Source organism: Hemicordylus capensis, chromosome 3 (assembly GCF_027244095.1).
Source record: "Hemicordylus capensis ecotype Gifberg chromosome 3, rHemCap1.1.pri, whole genome shotgun sequence".
Taxonomy (NCBI): domain Eukaryota; kingdom Metazoa; phylum Chordata; class Lepidosauria; order Squamata; family Cordylidae; genus Hemicordylus; species Hemicordylus capensis.
Window position 1 is genome coordinate 61,694,088 of NC_069659.1, and position 24,965 is coordinate 61,719,052.

Consider the following 24,965-nt stretch of genomic DNA (forward strand, 5'->3'; position numbering starts at 1 on the left):
TCTCTAGCTCTGCCTGGGTCCAGTCTATTATTCCTGTAGTGTATCTGATAACAGGTATAGCCCAGGTGTTTATGGCTTGTATGTTGTTCCCACCATTGAGTTTGTACTTGAGGATTTTTCTAACTCTCCTGATGTATTCACTTCCAATTTTTCTTTTAACTCCAGTCTGTGCGATGTTATCAGCCTGGAGAATGCCCAAGTATTTGTAATGTTCTTTCTCTTCCAGGTTCTTGATCTTGCTTCCATTGGGCAGTTCTATTCCTTCTGTTTTTCTTATTTTCCCTCTGTTCATTATTAATGCAGCACACTTGTCTCATCCAAACTCCATTGCTATACCGCTACTGAATATACGGACAGTGTTTAGCAGTGATTCGATTTCTGACTGGGACTTTCCATACAACTTCAGATTGTCCATGTACAGCAGATGGTTGACTTTACTTGATGTTTTCAATATTTGGTATCCGAGGCCTCTTTTCTTTAGTATTTGTGAAAATGGGGTCATGGCGATTACAAACAACAGAGGGGATAGTGAGTCCCCTTGGAAAATGCCTCTTCTAATGCTAACCTGTCCAAGTGTCTCACCATTGATTGTTAACTGTGTACTCCACATGCTCATTTCTTTTTTTATAGATATCTGAATGTTTTTGCTGACACCAGTTGTTTCTAAACATTTTAGTATCCATGTGTGAGGCAATGAATCGAAGGCTTTCTTGTAGTCAATCCATGCAACACTTAGATTGGTTTTTCTTCTCTTGCAATATTCTAAAATCATTTTGTCAATCAGCAGCTGGTCTTTTGTGCCTCTGGTGTTCGGGCAATTTCCTTTCTGTTCAACTGGAAGCTGTTTGTTAGTTAATAATTGTTGCATGACTTCATCTGCTATTATTCCAGTAAATAATTTGAACATGGTTGGCAGGCAGGTTATGGGTCTATAATTACTTGGAACTGCACCTTTTGCTGGGTCTTTCATTATGAGATGAGTTTTCCCAGTTGTTAGCCATTGTTCAATATCACCTCATTGAAAAATGTGATTGAACTGTTTGATAGTTGTTTATGAAGGCTTGTTAGGTGTTTAAGCCAAAAGCCATGCAGTTCATCGTTGCCTGGTGCAGTCCAATTTTTAATTTTCTTTTCTCTTTCACTTATTAATTCTGGTGTTATTATTAGATCTTGCATTTGTTGGTTACATTTTTGACCTCTTTCATCCAGCCTGCTTTTTTATTATAATCTATCGGATTGTCCCATAATTTCCCCCAGAATTGCACTGTTTCTTCTTTATTTGGTGTTTCTAGGTTTCTTGCAGTTTCTCCTTCTATGCTTTGGTAGAAACGTCTCTGATTCAACTGGAATATGAGATTCTGCCTGTGTTGTGTGATTCTGGCTTCATACCTGCTAATCTTCTTTGACACTGCTGTTATTTGCTGCTTTATTATTTCCAGGACTTCTCTAATTTTCCTTGAATCTAGGTGGTATTTTTGGATCAGATACTGTTTGGTGTTTTCATTCTTCAGCTTCTTGTCTTTCATATCTTTCAATTTACTAGCATCTGATCTAAGCCTGGAGATTTTATTTTCTAATCGAATCTTCCATTTAGGTGATGTACTACTTTCTTTTTTGACAGGTCCATTGATCTTATTTCTGAGCTCTTGTGTTGTTATTGTTGCTGCACTGTACATTAGTTGGTTTGTTTCTTGCAAATTATTGGTTGTTATTTCTGCAAGTGCAGCATTCACATCTTTTAATGCCTGAGCGAGTTGTTTTTTGGCAACTGTTTTTTGAGCTGGAAGTCGAACCCTGGTGGTTGTTTGGTTCATGTGCTCAGTTATTTTTTGCTTTAGTTCTTGTTGCTTTTCTGTTAAATGGCATTTGGGTTTTTGAGGTGAAGGCAAAGGGGTGGTTGCCTGGTTTTGATTTTGAAACAGTTCACTAACAGTGGCATCTTCGATTTCCAACACCTCCTCCACCTGCGCCTGAGCAACTTCTTCAATTGGTGGTAATTCTTCTTCCATATCTTGAGCCTGTGTTGCTCTTTGCAGTTCTTCCAGCTCAACTCCTGCGAATACTTTATTTCTGATTATGTATCTTCTCTGTTCTGCTAGCCTTTATTCTATTATTTCTGTATCTGGATACTTCTCTTTCCAAATTTGGTACATTCTTTTTAAATAACCTCTTCTAGTTGGACTAGACTTGTAATAGCAGATCATTATTTCCTTGTTGGCATTTTTCGTATTTTTTTCCGGTTAAGCGACGTTTCTTCCAGTAACCTTGCAGTCTCCAGCCCTGGTTGCTCAACTGAAGATCCTGAGTCCTGTTGCCCACTTGCCACCAGATGTGCAGGGACTATAGCACCTGGCCCGGTCCTTGTTGACCCGGGTGATGACCAATCCGGTATAGATTTATTTACGTTTCACCATATTGTTGATGGGAGAGGCACTCTTTGTCTGGCTCCTCTGGTGAGACCTGTCCAGTATTGTTGGACCTCTGGCATAGCTCTCACCTTCCTCAGAGCACACAAGCCCCACAACCACGCCAAGGTAGTGCCTCACTGGGGGATTATTATTATTATTATTATTATTATTTACATTTATATCCCGCTCTTCCTCCAAAGAGCCCAGAGTGATGTACTACATACTTAAGTTTCTCCTCACAACAACCCTGTGAAGTACGTTAGGTTGAGAGTGGACCCATGGAAATAATTATACTAATGTATTTAGATCTTAGGTTTGTGTTACAGTGCACCTCTTTTTTTGTCCTCTAGATTATACATTTAAACCAACAACTTTTCAATTTTTAATGTAGCTTTTCAGCTTTAACTAACATGTATTACTCTATACCAACTTTTAATATTACGTTTATCTTTTTTTACTCACAGTAGTGCTCAGAAGCTCCTTCCCTGAAGAAACAAGAGCTGCTCTCGTGCAAGTCTTTGCACAAGTGCAACTATTTCCACTTACAGAAGGAGCTTCTACTAATAGAGCACCTTTTTGCTAAAGGTCTGGATGCTACCCCCTTCCTTTATGTAAAATAAATTAATTGTACTTGAATAGCAGTTATAACTTTACATTTCCTGGCTGATATCCAGAGTAGCACTGTTTTGGTGCAAAAGTGCTGACATCTACACAAATGCTAGGCTGTTGTACAAGGGTGAGGGGTGATTTTTCACTGATTTCTCCTGTCCTCTGAAGCCCACTGTGCCTCCCAGAAATAAGTTCCTGAGTGCTGCATGAGTCTCAGGAGGGACATGTTTTTGGAAGGCACACCGGCTTCAGAGGGAAGTAGAGATTGGTGAAAATCACCCTTCTCCTCGTCCTGTGTAGCATCAGCATTGATATCAGCACTGTTGCACAAGCACAGTGCTAATCCAGATGTGAGCCACTGGTTGATACGCCCTGTAGCCTTAAGATGATGGAGCAAGTGTTCCGCACTTCAAAGGAGTGGGGAGACTAGCTGTGCTCAAGGCTTCAACTGCAGGACAGTACATGGGGATAGAGATGTGATTTTTGCTTCTTTCTCCTCCTCACAAAATCCCTGTTTGCTTATAGAAATAAGTCCTGGAGGATTGCAAATTTCCCTGTTATTACCACTTGCATTCTTTTTATTTTTTCTCATTTAATTTCCTACAGTTTAATGTGTTAATACTTGCTACTTTTCCAATTTTGACATCTTATCTATGGTTTTGTGTCTTATTTTCTTCCCTATACAATACTTCAGTCTTTTAGTCTTTCTCTTTGTCTGTTGATGATTTGTCCCTTGGTGCCTGTTATCTCATTCTTCAGTATTTCCCCACATTCTCGGAAATTTGTCAATACTTCAGTCTGTAACCATACTTTCTCCCACCAAGTTTACAGAAGTTGAAAATGGTTTGCTACCAATGTGTATGCCTTTAAAACCAACTGTTCCTCTCCTGACATACTAATGTTTTCCCTGATGTGTGCCCAAAATCCTATCATCAAACTTTGTGTGCAAAAAATTATGTTTCCCCAATACTATCAACTGTATTTATCTCTTTGTATGTGTTCAAAAATGTGGATGTGCAGTCTGTAATTTATCTGACATTTATGTCTATTTCCCCCTTTTTCTTCTGATAATATTATCAACCTTTCAGATAATATTATCAACTGACAGCCTATAGTTTCTGGGAATGACTGAGCATCCCACTCAGCCTTTCTAGCCACCCACAAAATATATAATTTGAGGCTGATCAGAATCTGTGCTTTGTAAAGTTCACATTCTGCTAAATGTAACCATATCCCCTAACAGTCATGCTCTTCTGCTTCTGCCTGTTCCTAGTCATCAACTACCATTTCTTGTCCTCAGAATCTGGCAATGGCACAGGTGCAACTGAAAGATTTTCTGTCTGGTGCTTTTACAAAACAATGTGGGATTTCCCTGCCCCCAATCCATGATTATTATTATTTTATTATTATTTTATTTTTTCATACCTCCAGGTATGTCCCCTGCAGCAGCATGGACCATTACTTCATTCACCTGTGTTCATTTTGGCACCAGTATGTGGGACACTCATTTTACTAATAGAGGCAGGAATTATGCAACAGCACAAGGAAAAATATGTTCCAGTGAGATAATCTTCCCTTCCAGTAGTTCATACTTTGGAACCTGTGTTTATTTAATGAGACTAATAAAAGTGGACAGCACAGTAAGAGTGCTGGATTAAGTGAGAATGTTATGACCTTAATCATATATTCAGCAGTTCTTTGGAACACTAAAGAATCACATTCTAGAGAGGGCTGTTTAAGCCACCTAATGGCACAGTGGGGCAATGACTTGATTAGCAAGCTAGGTTGCCAGTTCAAATCCCCGCTGGTACCTATATCGGGCAGCAGCAATATAGGAAGATGCTGAAAGGCATAATCTCATACTGCGTGGGAGATGGCAATGGTAAACCCCTCCTGTATTCTACCAAAGACAACCACAGGGCTCTGTGGTCGCCAAGAGTCAACACTGACTTGACGACACACTTTACCTTTATTTATGCATAAGAAGAAAGCACATGTTAAGAACATTTTAAAAAATCCTTGCTGGGTCAGGTCAAGTGGACCATCCAGTCCACTCATGCAGTGGCTAGCCATGTGCACCTGGGAAGCCTGCAAGCAGAGGAAAGAGGGCAACTGCCCCATCCCGTTAGTGTTCCCTAGCACCTGGTATTCAGGGGCATGCCACCTATGATCCTGATATAAGTATACAGCTACCAAGGCTAGTAGGTGCTGATATTCTCCATGAATTTGTCTAATTGCTTTTAAGCCATTTAGATTGGTGGCCATTGCCACATCCAGCAACAGCAAATGGCACCGTTTAACTATATGTTTTGTAAAGAACTACTTCCTTTAACCTGTCTTGAATCTCCAATCATTTAGCTTCAGCTGACGATCCCAGGTTTGAATATTATAAGACAGAGAGAAATCTCTCTCTATCCAGAAGTCAGCATTTTATTTTGTATAGAACATTGTACAGTTTATTTGAAAAAAGGTGTCAAAGCTTTAAAAAGGTGTCAAAGCTTTAAGGTCACATTATTCACATTAAGGTGGTCTATTCTGCAATATTCTCTCTTTTACGCACAGTTGATAAAGATCTTTTGGTTCTTTGGATTAGTATAAGAGCTCTTTCTGCCATTGGAAGCATTAGCACAGAAGTTCCAGAGATAAAAGATGAAACTATCTCACCCTGATCAGAATTGGAATACTCTAGTGTTCTCTTTGTAGAATGGAGATGTCTGAGGTGTATTCTAGGAGTGTTGACACCTTGTATTGTTAAAGCATGTGGAAGGAGAAGTTAAGTATGTGCTATGGTGACTGATTTCCCTTATTTTCATTTGGTTGTGGTGGGTTGTTTTACCCCTGATTCTCCCCTCCCTCTGGGGAAAAAGAGAGAGAGAGAGAGAGAGAGAGAGAGAGAGAGAGAGAGAGAGAGAGAGAGAGAGAGAGAGCAGAAGAGGAACAAAAGACGGAAATCCTTTTGCCTCCAATTGTTCATCATGCCTAATGACTGCATATATCTATTTGTAGTGCACTGGAAGTTTCAGAATTTGCCTCAATGTATTGTACTCCTGTTCAGAGCATAAATAATGGAGTTCCAGTCAGAACATAGAGTTTGGCTCATTTCACAAATAAACAGTTGCTTTGACCTTGCACAGACAAGTGGACCCCGGAGTAGCCAATACAGGAAATTATCTGTGTATCTAGTGCTGCCTCATGTCATTCATTTATATTTACAGTTGGCGTTTGGTGTTATTGTTCTCTGTATCAAGGACCATAAACTAAAAGGGGCTTATCTACAACAGGTGGAATCTAGGGAGAGAGAGAAATGCCTAAGTTCCGCTGAAGCCCGCAATGTGTGTTCTGCCCACATGCACCACTTGCATTTTAATGAGAAATTTTACTCTAATCCTTTCTGACAACACTGGAAAGCAGGCATACACCACCTATACATATCAGGTGGTATAAAAATAACAAATATATAAATAAGTGTATTTTCTAATGTGAAACTGGGTAGAACACTGCTTGAGGTTTTGTTTTGTTTTGTTATATCTCCGTAGGTAAATGAGCTACCTAGTCTTTAAAAACAATAATAAACACTGAACATTGAGGGAAAGTCCCGGGATATCCCACCTAGGGCTATGGCCCTGATTATTTGTGTGTAGAAAGACGTTGGGAATCCCTCAGTTAATTTAATGTAGCAGTAGTGTCAGCAAGCAGGGATTTAAAAGTATACCTTTCCTCAAGACCAAAGTGCTTTGAAGTCCAGTAAAAAAAGAGGGCTCTGTGCTTTGAGATGTACTTTGCATCGGTTTTGATGCGAAAGGTTTGGGTGTAGGCTTCCCAAACCTACTCCCAAAAGGGGATGTGGAGAAATTTCTCCAAAGTGGAACTTCTCTCTGAATTTTGCAAGGTTTCCCAAAGGAGAAACTGAAATTCTCTCTGAATTTCAGGATTACTTCCAAGGAGAAATTTTGGAGTATTACTTAAGAGTTTCTCACAATGTTCTGTGACCTATGTTATGTTACCTACATAATTACATCATATGTTCCAGTGGACAGAATTACAGCCTAGAATACTGCAAGTGATAATCCTTTGTCTGTAGGTCTATCTAGCTTCTGCCTCCCTGTTCCCCTACGTCATAAGTATAACATTTTCAATCCTGCAATACTATCAGTTACATTTATTAGCATACTTAAAATGGATGCAAATATTTTTCACATCTCATTTCCATGTTAAAAACCTTGTGAAAATGAGTGTTCTTTACTGGTTTGAAACAGAAAGTGTCCTTCATCTAAGGAAGTCAAATGTGCCATTCCCGGCACAATAAATCAGGTCTTTCTGCCCCTGAAAGGAAATATATTTTGAAATGAAAGCTACCATTCCTTTCACCCACCCCTTTTATGTCAAAGAAATAAAATTGGTGTGACCACCTTTTCATGCCACCCTCTTTCCAGGTTTTAATTTACAATATAATTGCCTTCTTTATTTTTCCTGAGGGCTGTAGCACTGAATAATCGTATGTTCACTTGACACACAGAGATAGAAGAAGTGCAAGATAGCCTAAGGCGAAGATACAAATCAGAATCCTCCCACTAGGGCATGCTGGGACAGCAGGGTTCTAACTAGCTCATTTCCCTCGTAACTGCTGTCTTCACAGCACTGTAGCTGAGCCATGCAGAAAGCACAAAGACATTGTGAAGAGACAATAAGCAGACTAATCTAGCTTTATTACAGTGTTTCCTGCAATGTTCTGCTTCACTTTTTCTTGTCTTCATTAAGTAAGGTCTCTAGGAAGCTCTGTTCTTTTATCTCCATTTTTACCCTACTTTTATCCCAAAGGGATATAGTGTATCTGCAGCAGCTATTTTTCTTTGCAGATGGCCCAATGCATACTGGGTACGGCTTCACCTCATCACATGCTTCATGAGGGTTCCTCGTCCAGTTTGTGTTGCAGAAAGTTGGTACCACATTACCAAGGTACCTTGTTCCCTATAGTTTCACTGAAATGTTTGTCCAAACACCATCATGTCTGAAACAACACAAGCGGTATGGCAGCAACCAGTGCGCAAATGGAAGGTGAGGGAAAGGGTCACCAGATATGCACCATGTGAGCAGCACGGTACACTGGGATATCCCTAGTGCCAGGACACTCCTTCCCCCAGCCTCTATGGTAGATATGGCTGCTGGCAGCCCGCTTACCCACATGACTGGGCAATGAGGTAGGAGGCATGCACACATCCTCCTACCTTACCTTTCGCCCAGGTTTGAAACCCAGACTACCCGGTGGAGGAACACCAGGACTGAGAGCAATCCTGGCACTTTTCAGAAGCAACCCTACTTGGGCTAGCACTGCCCTACCTGGAAAGGGCTGGTCGTGAGAATGACCTCATGTTTCAACAAAGAAAATCATAAAGCAGTTTACGTAGCAAAAGCACGAAGAAAAAGTATTCCTGTCCCAAGGAGGCTCATAGCTAGAAAAAACATAGCCACTGGAAAGGCCTGTGCTGAGTCATATAGTGACAGTTGCTATCTCCCTGCTAAATTGATGCAAGAGCCAGCCTACTTGTAGCACATATCGAGGTAGATTTACTTTGTATCCAAACTCAATGTGTTTACTTCACTGTTCTTACTTCAGTTCCAGCTCTGGTACATTAATCTACCTGTGCACATTTAGTTATATCTATTGTGTGTTGTTTAGATGTCCTGAAGAAATCAAACTGAAATGAGTTAAGTTACTGATGAGCTCTGAAAATGCATAAATAAATGGAAATGTTTTGTAAGCGCCAGGTTCTGTGGGCTTTGAACCAGAAGATCTCCAGTTCAAGGACTAGCTCCCTGCTTCCTATGCTATTGAGACTACTGCTGATCAGAGAAGGCAATGGCTGTCAGTTCCAGCTGGGGCCTTCACACATCCCCCCACAATTCTTTGTCTGGAAGGTCAGGTGACACTATAAGCTCAGTCTGGTGTTACTGGATGACAGAAAGATTTTCAGACCTTCCCTTCATCTGGGAAAGCTGTTCCTGGGGGTTGTCTCACACACCTCCCTGTGTACTGCCTGCCTGTTATTCTTTACCAAAAGTACTCCCCCACCATTGGTCTATAGTGCCTGACATTGGTTAGGGGGGACCCTGCAGGACAATTTCCAATCCTCTTGGAAGCGGGCAGTCTATGACAGGATGGTGGTATTGGGCTTTTCCCCTTCTTTCTTCCTTGCTATGGGCTGTGACAAGGCGAAAGTGGTTATTAAACAAAGGACCCTGGATATGGAATGCCAGGTGGATCTAAGTAGGGTACCTGGTTTCCTGGCCTCAGACAGCTCCAGGTTCACAGTCTCCCCACCTGCATATCTGACACAGCTGGAAATACCAAACCACAGAAGGGTGTTCACCCTTGCCCAATGTCATGTCCTTCCATCCACTGTTTTGGAGGGGAAATACAGGAAGATTCCATTTGCAGAAAGGCTTTGCCCCTGTGCCTCTGGGGAGGCGGAAACCATTGAGCATGTACTTGCAACTTCTTTAAAGATAGCCGAGATAAACTCATACTCCCTTACTGTACGATAAACTGTACGATAAACTCATACTCTCTTACTCAGCTGCCCTGGTTGCCCCAGCTAAGTCTACAGTAAGATGCTTCTCTTGGATGAAAAGTGGGCTTTCATGTGCAATGCAAGTTCTGCAGGGTAGCGTGCAAGATCTGTTGGACCCCGATTGTCATCCCATAATCCGTGAAGTTGATTTTAACCACTGACGGCTCTACTATATTATCCCATTTTAGCTAGTCAATTTATTTCCCTTTTTACTCTATAGTGCATCTTTATTTATTTTTAGCATATTTTTTATCATCTTATAGTACCTCTCTATTTTGTCTTTTCTTTTCTACATCGTAGAGGTCTTTTATTCAATGATATTCGCAGGTGCACTAGAGTTGTATTTTATACATTCCACCAGAGTTGCATTTTAAAATGAAGCCCAGCAGAGAGGGAAAGGGAGAGTCCATCTACCTCCCACCCAGTGCTGCCTGGAGTAAGAGACCAGGTGGGTGCTGGGGTTCCTTCTGCTGTTGCCTGCCTGCCTTTGCTTCCCCTGTGGGGCTGCAGCCTCAGGTTAACATCTGCAGGAAGTGTGGGCAGGATTGGGACCAGCCCCTGGGTGACTCACCTGTTCCTCGGGTCACCTGCTCAGTTTTGGGCTTTATAGGAAGGCTCCTTGTGGCAGCCAGTTTAGGGCTTTATAGGAAGGCTCCTTGTGGGGGTCGCCCCTTTGAGGGAGCCACTTCGGGGGAGAACGAGGGCTAGAGGGCTTCTGTTTAATTTATTAGACTCGGGTTGAAGTAGGGGTGTGCACGGAACTGCGGAGCTGTGGTCTGGCACTGGGGTGGGGGTTTCCTTTAAGGCGCGGGAGGGTTTACTTACCCCTCCCGCCGCTTTCCCCTCTCCGGTGACCGTATTTCTTTGAGTAATTTTGCTTACTATTTCTTTGAGCGCCCCTTCCCCCGCTTGGCGTGCAGTGCAAAAAGGCTTTAAGAAGCACGTACTTTCTTGAGTAAATGGAGTGGCAGGAAATCTCCCTGCGGCCTCTTCTTCCGTTCCGCTTTGCTGCAAAGTGCAGCAAAGCGGAAGAAGGGGCGGCAGGGAGATATCCTGCTCCATTTACTCAAGGAAGTACATGTGTGTGCGCACACACACAACAAAAGAAAGCACACACACACACACACACACACACAAAGGCTTAAAGCCTTTTTGCACTGCACGCCAAGCAGGGGAAGGGGCGGCAGGGAGGTATCCTGCCACCCCATTACTAAAAGAACTGCTGCAGCAGAGTGCCAGAGAAGGGGCGCTCAAAGAAATAGTAAGCGAAATTACTCAAAGAAATACAGGCACCGGAGGGGGGAAGCGGCAGGAGGGGTAAGTGGCAGGAGGGGTAAATAAACCCTCCCGCACCCTTAAGGGGACCCCCCCCACCCCGAACCACTACGGAGACCTGGTTGGGGGAGGCTAGTGGTCCAGTTTGGTCCCAGCTTTTTCCTCCAGGATATTCTTTAGAGGAGCAGGTGAGGGGATGTGGGTGGGGAGGTGGAGTGGCTGTGGTCTATAAGGATAACATCTCCCTTTCTAGAGTCCCTGTCAGGGTATTGGAACATATTGAATGTGTGTACTTGAGTTTGGGGACCAGGGATAGATTGGGACTTCTGTTGGTGTACCGATGGCCCCGCTGCCCAGCGGAATCCCTTGCTGAGCTCACGGACTTGGTCATGGAACTCGCATTGGAGTCTCCCAGACTCTTGGTGCTGGGAGACTTCAGTGTTGATTTCGGGACCAATCTGTCTGGGGTAGCTCAGGAGTTCATAGCGGCCATGACAACTATGGGCCTATCCCAAGTGGTCTCTGGACCGATGCATATTGCAGGTCTCACGCTTGATTTGGTGTTTTACTCTGATCAGGGCGGTGTTCCATGGGTGGGAACTCCTGTGATTATCCTGTTGTCACGGACAGACCACCATCTGGTTAAGGTTGAACTTTCCACTTCGGCAGGGGCGAGGGGCCCATTAGAATGGTCCGCCCGAAGAGGTTATTGGATCCACTAAGATTCCAAGAAGCGTTGGAGGGATTTAATGTTGGCTTTGCCAGTGATCCTGTTGATGCCCTGGTTGAGAATTGGAACAACTTGCTCACCAGGGCAGTAGACACGATTGCTCCCAAGTGTCCCCTCCGACTCACTTCAAATTTGGCCACTTGGTATATGGAAGAACTTCGGGGGCTGAAGCAGCAAGGTAGGCGACTGGAGCGCAAGTGGACGAAGACTCCACTCAAATCTGACAGATTGCGACATAGAGCACATCTAAAGATCTATGCTCAGGCAATACGTGTGGCAAAGAGGCAGTTCTTTTCTGCCTGTATTGCCTCTGCGAGTTCACATCCAGCTGAGTTGTTCAAGGTTGTGAGGGGATTAGTATCTGCCCCCCATCCCTTGAACCAGAATTTGGAGTCATCAGTTACCCGCTGTGATGTGTTTAAAGAGTTTTTCCGCAGATAAAATCTCTTGGATTCAGGCCAACCTAGATGGAGACCTAGGCCGACCTAGATGGAGACTCCACAATTAATTTGATGTCTGAGCTGGAGGTGCCCAACGACTTCTATTATGTGATTTGACTGGATCAGTTTCAGTTTGTAACTCCTGAAGATGTGTACAAGCTGCTTGGAGCGGTGAGGCTTACCACTTGTTCTCTTGACCCTTGCCCAACATGGCTTGTTTGATCTAGCAAGGAGGTTGTTGTAAACAGCCTGGTGGAAATCATAAATGCTTCTCTGAGGGAGGGCAGGATGCCTCTTTGTCTTAAGGAGGCAATCATTAGACCTCTTCTAAAGAAGCCTGCATTAGATCCCTCAGAGTTGAGCAATTATAGGCCTGTTTCCAACCTCCCATGACTGGGCAAGGTAATTGTGAGGGTGGTGGCCTCTCAGATCCAGGCAGTCTTGGAGAAAACTGATTATCTAGACCCATTTGAAACTGGTTTTCGGGCGGGCTATCGGGTGGAGACTGCTTTGGTCGGCCTGATGGATGATCTCCACTTGGCAATTGACAGAGGAAGTGTGACTCTGTTGGTCCTTGTGGATCTCTTGGCGGCTTTCAATACTATCTACCACAGTATCCTTCTGGAACATCTGAGGGTGTTGTGGGTGGGAGGCACTATTTTACAGTGGTTCCGCTCCTACTTCTTGGATAGATTCCAGATGGTGTTGATTGGAGACTGTTGCTCTTCAAAATCTGAGCTTAAGTATGGTGCCCCTCTAGGCTCTGTACTTTTCCCTATGCTTTTTAACATCTACCTGAAACCGCTGGGAGAGATCATTAGGGGATTTGGAGCTGGGTGTTACCAGATGATGATACCCAGATCTACTTCTCCATGTCAACTTCTTCATGAGCTGGCATATCCTCCCTAAATGCCTGCCTGGAAGCTGTAATGGGCTGGATGAGGCCATTAAACTGATAAACTGAAGCTGAATCCAGATAAGACGGAGGTACTTATTGTGTGAGATCAGAACTCCAGAGACGATTTTGATCTGCCTGTTCTAGATGGGGTCACACTTCCCCAAAAGGAACAGGTTCGCAGTCTGGGAGTACTTCTGGGTTCACACCTCTCACTGGTCTCTCAGGTCTCTCTGATATGCCAGCTGCGCCCATTTCTCGAGATCAATGACCTCAGAACTGTGGTACATCTGTTGATAACCTCCAGACTTGACTTTTGTAATGCGCTCTACGTGGGGCTGCCTTTGTACATAGTCTGGAAACTCCAGTTGGTTCAGAATGCAGCAGCCAGGTTGGTCTCTGGGTCATCTCGGAGAGACCATGTTACTCCTTTACTGATGGAGTTACACTGGCTGCCAATAGGTTCTCAAACAAAATATGAAGTGCTAGTTATAACTTACAAAGCCCTAAACGGCTTAGGCCCTGGGTATCTAAGAGAGTGTCTTCTTCACTATGACACACACCGCCCATTGAGGTCATCTGAGGAGGTCCGTCTCCAGTTACCACCAACTCGTCTGGTGGCTACACAGAGATGGGCCTTCTTGGTCGCTGCCCCGAGATTGTGGAATGCACTCCCTGCTGATATACGATCTCCCCATCTCTGGCAATTTTCAAAAAACACCTGAAAATCCATCTTTTCACCTAAGCTTTCTCGGATTCCAAAATTTGGGGGGTTTTAATATCTGGTTTATTTTAAAATTAAAAACCCGATATTGGGGATTTAATCACTGTAATTGTTTAATTGTTGTGTTAAAATGTTTTTAAATTATTATATTGTTTTTAATTTGTTTTAGCTCTTTACTGTTTTAGTGGTTTGTTTTAATTGTAAACTGCCCTGAGCCATTTTGGAAGGGTGGTATACAAATCAAATCAAATCAAATCAATAAATAATTGATTAATTTTATGCAGCAGATTTTAAATAGCGACTATTATTCATTTTGGTTAGTTCCCTTACTATTTTAATTAGAAGTTTTACTTTAGCTATATTTTATATTTTAGCTACCTCACTTGTGCTATGGTTTATAGTAGTAATACATGTAACACTTGTTTTCACAATAATCTGATTGCCTTATCTACTTTACTGTATTACTGTATTATAACCTGTGCTGGTCTTTGGTTGTAATAACGGTGATTGATTGGTTGGCTGGCGGGGGAGCAGGAATGAATTAATGAATTAAAGCAGTCATTTTAAATTAACAATCTATTGGCCACGCAGCAGAATTGTATGTATATGTTGGAAAGTGGTATATAAATAGTTGAAGTCGTACTAGTGTATTTGCTCATAAGGCTGTTTCACTAGCCAACTTCTAGACCAAACCTGCACTGTTGTGCCAGAATTTTCCATTGTGTGAGGGGAGGTGTGATTTCAAGCTATTTCCTCTGCAGCTGCCTTTGCCTCCTGAAATGATGCCCCTGAGGATTAGGAGACATTGTATCTGGAGGCACAAGTGACTGCACAAGAAAGGTGAATAAGCAGAAATATTGGCCCCCTCACATGACAGAAAACCCTGGTGTGTCGGCACAGCATTTGATGTCTGCTGCTTTGTTGAGTTAGTCTAACTCTTAGGAGGAGAGCTGGTCTTGTGGTAAGGTAAGATGAAGTGTGCCATTAAGTCAATTTTGACTCCTGGTGACCACAGAGCCCTTTGGTTTTATTTGGTAGAATACAGGAGGAGTTTACCATTGCCTCCTCACACGCAGTATGAGGTGATGCCTTTCAGCATCTTACTATATCCCTGCTGCCTGATATAGTCTGGGAAACATAACAGCAGGGATTCAAACCAGAAACCTTCTGCTTGTTAGTCAAGCATTTCCCCACTGCACCATTTAAGGTGATGGTCCTGTGGTAGCAAGCATGAACTGTGGTAGCAAGCATGGATTGTTCCCTTTGCTAAGTATGGTCTGCCCTGGTTTGCATTTGAATGGGAGACTACATATGAGCACTAGAAAATATTCCCCTTAGGGGGATGGGGCTGCCCTGGGAAGAGCATATGTGTGTTTGTGTGTTTGCATACAGAAGGTTCCACATTCCCTCCCTGGCATCTCCAAGTTAGGGCTGAGAGAGACTACTGCCTTCAACCTTGGAGAAGCTACTGCCAGTCCGTATAGACAATATTGAGCTAGATGGACTAATGGTCTGATTCAGTAAAAGGTGGCTTCCTATGTTCCTAGGTGATCCGTAATATAGAAACAGTGTACTTTTAATAGAGTTACTCTGAACATGCAAGTGTGTTGAAGAAAGGCCAGATGGTGGCCTCATCAGGATACTAAGAGTTTTGCTCGAAGAACCTTCACATCCAGCACGCCATTTTTCGACACAGGCTTTGTATTACTGTGTGTACTCCCTTAGAAGCCATTCATAAGAAATCACTCAGTAAGCGGGGGGAGGGAGGGTTATGTTTAGAAATCTCCCAGGTTATACTTCTTTTGGCTTTATCTTGCTGAGGACTCAGTGGTCATTCTGCCCTCCATCTTTACTCAACCATAGAACAAAAAATGACAACTCTATAATGCAAGGAATTGTAAACAGTTACTGTTCTTTTACAGCTTGCCGACCAGGATTTTACAAAGCCTTTGCTGGGAATGTTAAGTGTGCCAAATGCCCGCCTCACAGTTTGACAAATGTGGAGGGTTCTATGAACTGCAAGTGTGAAAAGAATTACTTTCGATCTGAGAGAGACCCTCCATCTATGGCTTGCACAAGTGAGTATTGTTATTACGATAAATTTTCCACTTTGAATCTCAACCTCAGCACTGTTTTTTCACAATTAAAAATAATTTTAAAACAGTTCAATCCAAAACTCATTATATTGTAGTAGTCCCAAAACAGATTATCATTTTTTATGCACTGAGATTCATTTACCAAAAATTTGATGGTAATGTGATGATGTTTACACAAACATTGTTTTACATGCTTAAGCTTTACGTTTTAAGTTTATTTTGTCATTAAGTGACAGAGTTCCTGTCTTTTTTGCTTATGCACTGATCTGCACAGGTGCCTAGTTTTTTTGGCATGTACATTGGTAGTACTATAATAGCAATATGTACTGTATTTTCCAATACATATAAGAGCCCACATATCTGACTAAAAGTTCATCAGTGTCCTGTTTGCCACAGTGACAAACCAGATGCTTTCAAGAAACCCCAAAATGTGACTTGAGAACAGTAGCCTTCTTTCACAGCAACCTGTATTTAGTGGTGTGGTGCATCTGTACATGGTTCAGTATAGCCTTCATAATAAGGAATAATGATGATGTTTTGGCCCTAATATTTGCATTAGAAAAGCTTGCATTATATTGGCTTCCTGATATTGGAGACCAAAATGCTTATGCAATCACAGCTGTACAACTTAAAGCAGGGGCATAGCAAGGTCAGAGTGATCCCTAGGACAAAGATGCCCACACCTTCTTCAGAGAGGTGTGTTGGGGGTGTGTGTGAGCAAAGAGCAAGCTCTCACCCAACCCAAAGCTTTTACTAGCGAAAAGCACATACCTTCCATTCCTCTTGACCTAAAAAAGAAACCAATTTCCTCAAAGTCACAATACAAATGAAGAAAGTGCCAAATAAAGTTCACCCCAGCAAGATGGGGGGGGGGCACAAAAACTTAACAAACTGCTGCAATCACTCATTAAATGTTAAACTCCTGTTACAAGAGCCATTTCTTAGCCTTTCCACTTCAAAGTTGGCACGGATCGTCCTCAAACCCAGCTGTCATATGCTGCCCAGTTTCACAATCAATTCCTTGAGCCCTATTCTAACTATAAGCCATCGTTGCTATGGCCCCCTGATTAGGAGAGGAGAGCTAGTCTTGATGTAGCAAGCATGACTTGTCCCCTTAGCTAAGCAGGGTCCACCCTGGTTGCATATGAATGGGAGACTAGAAGTGTGAGAACTGTAAGATATTCCTCTCGGGATGAAGCTGCGCTGGGAAGAGTTTCAAGTTCCCTCCCTGGCTTCTCCAAGTTAGGGGTGAGAGAGATTCCTGCCTGCAACCTTCGAATAAATACTCAACAATCGGATAAATAACAACAACAACAACCACCTTGGAGAAGCCACTACCAGTCTGTGAAGACAATACTGAGCTAGATAGACCAATGGTCTGACTCAGTATACGGCAGCTTCCTATGTTCCTGTGTAACCAGCAGGCCACCTCTCTCAAGAGCACAGGGACATTTGCCCACCCCCACCCCATTCAGTTGTAGCTAAAGCCTAGACTTAAAATGTACTTCTTTGTACATAAGTAAATCAAACATAGGTTTATCTATTTTTAAAAGTGAGAATTACCCTTCAGTTCTGCTTTGTATTTGTTACTTAATTATCATATAGAGCAGCTTTTGCAGATTTTTCTTTCCTCTGCTTTCCAGCTGTTTTCTGCCAAGTACAGTAACATTCTTTGCCATGTTAGCACTGTATCGCAACTCCACCCAGTGAGCACTGTAAGATATTCCCCTCAGGAGATGGAGCCGCTCTGGCAAGAGCAGAAGGTTCCAAGTTCCCTCCCTGGCTTCTCCAAGATAGGGCTGAGAGAGATTCCTGCCTGCAACCTTGGAGAAGCCACTGCCAGTCTGTGAAGACAATACTGAGCTAGATAGACCAATGGTCTGACTCAGTATATGGCAGCTTCCTATGTTTCCTATATTCCAGTGGGTTCCTGAGGGAAATGCCCACAGAGGGACAGCGAGAGTGATTTTTTACTGTTCCTTCCTCCCTCCAAAAAGATTTAATGACTTCAAGAATATTTGGGGCATGCGCAGCTCTCAAGGACATATTGGAGTCAAAATGCCCTTGGAGAAGCAGGGGGAAAGCAGCAAAAATTGATCCCCCCTGCCCCTCCAACCATGCTATCCTGCTTGGCAGCACAATGCACAGAGCTGTGATGTCATGTCTTCCACTAACACATCTCCTGTTGTGCAATTCGCACACTTCCAGAGTGTCAGCCAGTGAATAGCAGTCAGAGTAGCATTTAGAAAATTAGCTCTTCTGAAGCTTCCTGAGCCAACTTCTGGTGGTCCCAAGAAGCCACTGCTGATGGTCTGGGGACCTCAGTGACAGCATGGAACCATGTGCGAAGCTGCAGGAAAAGGAATTTGAATCCCCAGAAACTGCAAGCAGAGCCAAACCTCCATTCGTGGTTTCTAGCATCCCTCCCCTTCAGCCCCCTGTGCTGAATCCCATGCCACTGCTGAAAGTCTCTTGACCCTTAGAAGCAACTTTTTAGGGGCCTCATGGAACTTTGGAAATGACGAAGCCTTGCTCTAGAGTTCATTATGAGCACTATTCTGGATGCCACCCAAAGAGTAAAAGAGATTGAAATTTCTAAAATACAATACTTGTCCTTTCAGTCAGTGTTTCAGAATGATGTTTTTGGTCATGGCAAATTGTTTGAAAGAAACAGCTATATTCTGAAGATTGGAGAAATGTTTTTTAAAATGCTATTTTAAAACTATAAACTTTGTATAATACCATTTTCAAGTGAATATTTAAGTGATTTTTTTTTAACCTTATTAGCAAAGGATAGCCAATAATCATTCTTGTTCCATTTCCTCAGGACCACCCTCTTCTCCCAGGAATGTTATCTCCAATATCAATGAAACATCTGTCATCCTAGACTGGAGCTGGCCTTTAGACACTGGAGGCAGGAAAGATGTCACTTTCAACATTATATGCAAAAAATGTGGAGGAACTACCAAGCTATGTGAACCATGTAGTGCTAATGTAAGATTCCTTCCACGTCAGATTGGACTCACCAACACCACTGTGACTGTAGTAGACCTTCTGGCACACACCAACTACACATTTGAAATAGATGCAGTGAATGGAGTGTCTGATTTGAGTACCTACGCAAGACAATTTGCTGCAGTCAGCATTACAACAAATCAAGCTGGTGAGTATTGGAATGCTGTTCTTCTTTTACTCTCATAGGCCTAATTCTCATAATCAGTGAGGGGTAACAATTGTCTTGAATGTACAATACTATTTTATTCACTGTACAAGACTTTTTCGCACCTATGGTCAAGAAGTTCAGACGACGAAATGACAGAACATTGCTTGTCATGTACAACTTCCAGCTAAAACCACTCCAACATATCAGTGATCTGCATCCAGTCCTGAGCAATGACATTTATCTTAATACAGGCCTTGGGTAGTCTTTTTAAAAGCCTTGTTATCTAAAATGGCTGCTCTCTGGCAGCAATGGAGTATCAAACCCAGGGACTACTAGACTCTGCAACAAATGCAAACTCTGTTCACATATCTCCTCAGGCATTGTTAGTACATAAGGCATCATTCAGACTATTGGGGGATGCTCTATCATGCATCCCTTAATCCACTCATCCTCTATCATGATATATGCCTATACAGTGGTCCCTCTACTTACTAAATTAATCCGTTCCGAATGCACATTTGTAAGTCGAAAAGTTCGTAAGTCGAAAAGCGGTTTCCCATAGGAATGCATTGGGAACGGATTAATGCGTTCCGGAGCCTAGAAAAAAGACCCAGACCCCCAGTAAGGCTTGCAAACTGCACAGGAACATTTCTTTTCAAGAATAAACAGGCAGTAAACAGGCAGGCAAGTCAAGGAAACCGCATGTAAAATTCGTAAGTCGAGGAAACCACATCTAAAAATTTGTAAGTCGAAAAAACCGCATCTAAAACCGGATCTAAAACTGCCGTTTGTAACTCGAAAAATACTTATGTCGGGTAGTTCGTAAGTCGAGGGACCACTGTACTTCCCTACACTGGAACTCCAGATATTGTTGGACTAAAGGTTGTTGTGACTAGGGATGTGCAAATCGATTCAAATTTGAATTGATTGGACTCAAATCTGGGTGATTTGAGTATTTCAAATTGAATTACCCCTTAAAAGGACCATTGGAATTCAAATCAAATTTTCAAAATTTGATTCAAATCCAATTTGAGAGCTCTTTGGCACCTTCTAAAAATATTTCATATTTGTGTGTGTGCATACACGTGGCTGTGCATGGTAGGCTATGTGTTTGTGGGTGCACATGTGTATGTCTCTGCATGGGTAGGCAATGTAAGGGTAATATTTTGGACATCTTGTAAAGTGGGCTCTGTTTCACAGAAGTTACCATAATAAATCAGTTATTCTTTCAAGTACTATAAGATTCCTTGCTTTTGCTCTATGATAGCAGCATCTGTTTTCACTGTACGATAACTACATCTCTGTACAAAAATCATACTAGGGAAGAAGGCTAAGCTACAACCCTTCTTCCTGATATTTTGTTTTCTAGAGCAGGTATTTATATCATCCAATCATGAGAGTCCTCACCAGTACTTCAAAGTAGTACAGTACAGACATATTTTCCACTTCACCTTGCTTGTCAAAATTAGGCCTGTCTAGGATGAAATAGTATTTTTCCCTTTCCTGTTTAATGGGACAGGTTTACATTTCTTTAGTTGCCTTAGCATAAGGGGAGATGCTTCTAATATACTCCACTAAAAGGGAGCAGAATGCAGCCTTCAATTGCTGGGTGATTTTATTGTCAAGGGGTCTGGCAGAATTACTTCCAGATTAACTCCCACTCCCCATCATCGGTGTCAGATAACACTTTAGTGTGTTGCCACAGAAGGAATGTGTTTTATTAATAAAATCAGATTTTAATGAAAGGTTCATTCCAGTAATCTCCAATATAAATTAATGCCATCATGTAAGTGATTAATTTTGATTTAATATAAGTGAAGAAAATTAAGTGCTTTGGTGTTAGGCATATAAAAGGCTGGCATTGGTTGGCACTGCAAGGGTAATAACATTATAGATTATATTTTTTGCCCTTACATATTTCCTAGATTCCCCACCCCACCCCTGCCCATGTCTGGATCATCATCAGCTCTACTGGAAATTGCTTTAAAGTTCTGATTCTGTGATTGATGATGTTCAGGTGGCTTAAGTGAGTTCCAGTCATGCCTTTGGAATTTTACAAAAGCAGTGCATTTTATGTGCATGAACATTGAATAAATGAAGAGTATACTTTTAGTTTTAGAAAGGTTTTAACAGTTGCATGATTCAACTCAACCTGGATTTTCTTTGATTGTTGCTTAATTTAATACATACTAATTATCCTTGGAGAGAACACTCTCCCGGCCAGTATAAAAATGCTATACCACACAGAATTAGTTGTTAATGGAATTTAAATTAGTTGTTAAAAATGGAATTTAAATTTACTCTGTGTTATTTTGAACATCAATTTAACATTTGTTGGTTTATTTAGATATCTGACCTGGCCTGGCCTATCACAAATATGTATGGTGGATGAAGGATGAATGCTGATAAAAGGAATAGAATGAGGCTGTTTTACATGCTTTGCTGGAATTGTGGTTGTGATTCTAATCGGTGTGGATGCTCTCCATTAGTGTGGTTAGCTGCCTTCATGAATAGTTGCTTACATATCTGACCAATCTTAATCTGACCATCTTAGGTAATGTGGCTTTTTGTTTGTTTCTTTAACTTTATTTTTTTTAAAAACTGGGTTGAAAAGTAGTATCGGAGTAGTATCCTCCTTTTAGGAGGAATGTATGGTATTTAACAGGGACTCTTCCTATGGTTTGCGTATGGTTTTAGTTTTGTGCTGAAAGTCTCAGCTTTAAAATGTGGGACTCTCACATTTTCTCAGGCTATCTGAAATGCATCTAATTGTGAAAAGGCAGATCCATTTGTCAAGTGTCAAACAGTTTTTAAAAAACTAATACATTTGATTTTTTAAAAAACTGTTCGGCAAAAAGCAATAATTTTAGTAAAATATTGTTTGGCAATATCTGTTGTGTTATCAGCATCATTGTTGGTAGATGAACAGTTTGGCCAAGCAGCACTAGATGGAGAGGAAACAGAAGTGTAGGATGCTGCTATTGCTACTGCATTAGAGGTGGGAGAGTAGCGGGAACCCTGAACTTCCACTGTGCTCTCAGCCTATAGTGAAAGTGGGAAGTTTGGCATGCATGTAGACAGGAGCAACCCAAACTAACAATCTGATGGGGGCACTGGACAAGATGCAGCTGCCTCTGGTTCCCAGAAGCTCCACTGATCCCCTCTCGCTCTCATTCCACTTCACCCTGGAGCTCACATTCAGCTGTGCTGCTTGCAGGCTGGTCATTCATAAGGTAGACTGTTTTGGGCTGGTTAATCATTGACCAGCCTATACAGCTCTACCTGATGAATGACCAGCCTGCAAAAAGGATAGATCACATTAGCTCTGGGATGAGGCAGCATGAGAGAGAGGAGCAAAGGAGTTGCCAGGAACCAGAGGCAACTGTGCCTTGTTCAGCCCTCTGCACCCAGTTCGTTAGGATGGACTGCTCCTGCATATAGAGCAGGGATTCTCAACGTGTGGGTCCCCAGATGTTCTTGGACTTCAACTCCCATAATCCCCACCCCCATTGGCCTTTGATGGGGAATTATGGGAGTTGAAGTCCAATTACATCTGGGGACCCACACGTTGAGAATCCCTGATATAGACATCATAATGCACATTAAAAGTGCCTATGCACCAACATATATACACAAGCATTCTGTTCCACTGGGGCTGGGGGAGGTATATGCAATGATAGAAGCACATGGTTTGTAAAGGAACCACCTTTTCAGAAAGTGTAATGAAAGAATGTCATGGCAACAATACGAGGCAACTGTACCAATCTAAAACTGACTCAAATGACCTTCTCTGAGCATTAGAATGACAGTTTTGGGTCAAACTGTGCTGACTTCAAGCCATGGAGAAACTATGCAGGAAGAGCCAATGGTGTGTTTAGCTTTCTTGCCAGTGTTGTCAGCTGCTAGGGCAGGGGACAGAACTGATGTGGCAAGCAACCACATCATCTCTTTCTCCCTGATGGTTTCCCAATATTGGCCAAGTGACATGAGCACACACATGCAGAAGCAACAATGAGGTCCTTTGGGTAGCATAAGATTAAGATTAAGATTAGCATAAAAGGCATAAGATCTCCCACTTTATTCCTTGAAAACTATCTATTAAAAACCAGAAATATTTCTAATTTGGTTTTATTGTCTGTGACCTTGAGGGAGACAATATTGCACTATGCCTTTAGAAGCTCACATGAGTAGGCATATTCCAATCTGCATTTTGTTGTACTGTTAAGGCTGAGTGTACAACTCCAGTTAGCAACTATGCTGAAAGGAGCAACCCTTCATCCTAACCCTCAATCATATGTTTTCACACAGATGTTATCTAATAACACCAATCAACCCTGCTTAGAACGGGTCACTGACTTGCCACAGGAGAATTATACGAAATGCAGAATCCCCTGAGGCAAAGTGCTAATTATGAATGTGTCATGGCGAGAGATGGACAGCTGTGCCATGCTGACAAGCTGATATGCAGATTTATCTGGTCTCCTTAGCCAGAGTTTACTTTGAAGCTGGCTTTTCAGATCGGTTTGTTCATTTAGTTGTTTTTTTTTAAGATCCATAACATCCTTTAAATTGGGTGCATTTGGATGTATAGTTACCAAAATCTTTGGTAGATTCTTGGCAGTAGATATTATTATAAATCAGAAGTACAACTAATACTAACCTCTCCTTTTCAAATTATTGTGGGAGCACAAGCCTCCTACTGAATATAAAGCATAGTCGCACTTTGTAGAGTGGCACTCCTCAAATGTATCAGGTTGGATCCAAAGCAGTGTGAGTGGAATTCCATGTTTATTACAGGGCTTTCCTTCCCAGTGCCTTAAACATCTGCTCTCCAGAGTTGATCCTCTGGAACAGACTGCGGTCTGCAGTGATGGGACAAAACAGTAAATATCGGTACCTGCCTTGCTGTTCATGCAAGGTGCCTTTTACTTACTTACTTATTTGTTTATTTGTTTATTATTATTTATTTATTGAATTTTTATACTGCCTAGTATAAAAATCTCTAGGCAGTTTACAGAATTAAAATATCCAATATAACACATTTAAAATTCAAAAAAGATAAAAATTATAGATAAAAACATGTTTAAAACATATTAAAATTTTAAAATAGAATCTCAGTTGAAGGCCTGGGAAAACAGGTGCGTCTTCAGGGTCCTCCAAAAAGCAAACAGAGAAGGAGATGCTCTCATTTCAGCAGGGAGCGTATTCCAAAGCCCTGGGGCAGCCACAGAAAAGGCCCGATTCCGAGTTGCCACCAAACAGGTTTGCGGTACCTGTAGTCAGACCTCTCAAGATGATCTTAATAGGCGACTGGGTTCACAACAGAGAAGGCGCTCTCTTAACTACCCTGGACCTAAGCCGTTAAGGGCCTTATAGGTAATAACTAGCACTTTGTATTTCGTTCGGAAACCTATCGGCAGCCAGTGCAGTTCTTTTAGAATGGGTGTTATATGGTCCCTTCGAGTAAGCCCAGAGACCAGTCTGGCATTCTGTACCAATTGTAGTTTCCGAACGACAAGGAGGCATCCTGCCCTCCCTCAGAGAAGCATTTATGATATTTACCAGACCCTCTACCAGACCCTTTTGATATTTTGGTGGTAATATTGAAGAGGAAGATGAGCTATTTACATTAAAGTTGTGTTTACTGGAACAAATGGTTCCAATTAGACTTGTAAAAGAATATTCTCCAATGCATTTAATAGAATGGGTAGAATAATTCTCTGAAATATTATCTCCTATTCAAATTAATGCAGGAGAATATTATTTTATGAGGTTGTTCACACAATCAAAAGTTGTGTTCTACCTGTGTGTGCTCCCAATTTTTGGTTTTGTGGAAGCAAAGTAAGAGGAAAACCTGGGTAGAAGGGGCTGTGTGGAAGTAAGGTAGAAGGAAAAGCTACCCAGGTTTTCTTCCTACCTTTCTTCCCCCCATGAGGTCATTCTTACGACCAGGTGGGTGGGGGGAAGGTTTGTTTTACTCACCTTCCCTGCCAGACAGCCGGGTTCTACTGTTGGGAGTGCGAACCATGCTCCCAGAAAATCAGAGCTGCATTCCT

General features: G+C 42.1%; 1 protein-coding gene across 4 annotated transcripts in view; it reads left to right on the top strand.

Annotated features, from left to right (window-relative positions):
* Nucleotides 1-24,965, top strand: part of EPHA3 (EPH receptor A3) — a 309,035-nt gene that overhangs the window by 183,809 nt on the left and 100,261 nt on the right. For all 4 annotated transcript variants that reach the window (XM_053308876.1, XM_053308875.1, XM_053308878.1 and 1 more), the window contains 2 exons: nt 15,573-15,728; nt 18,574-18,909. In XM_053308876.1, coding sequence (XP_053164851.1) covers nt 15,573-15,728; nt 18,574-18,909 — 492 coding nt within the window. The remainder of the gene's footprint in view (nt 1-15,572; nt 15,729-18,573; nt 18,910-24,965) is intronic.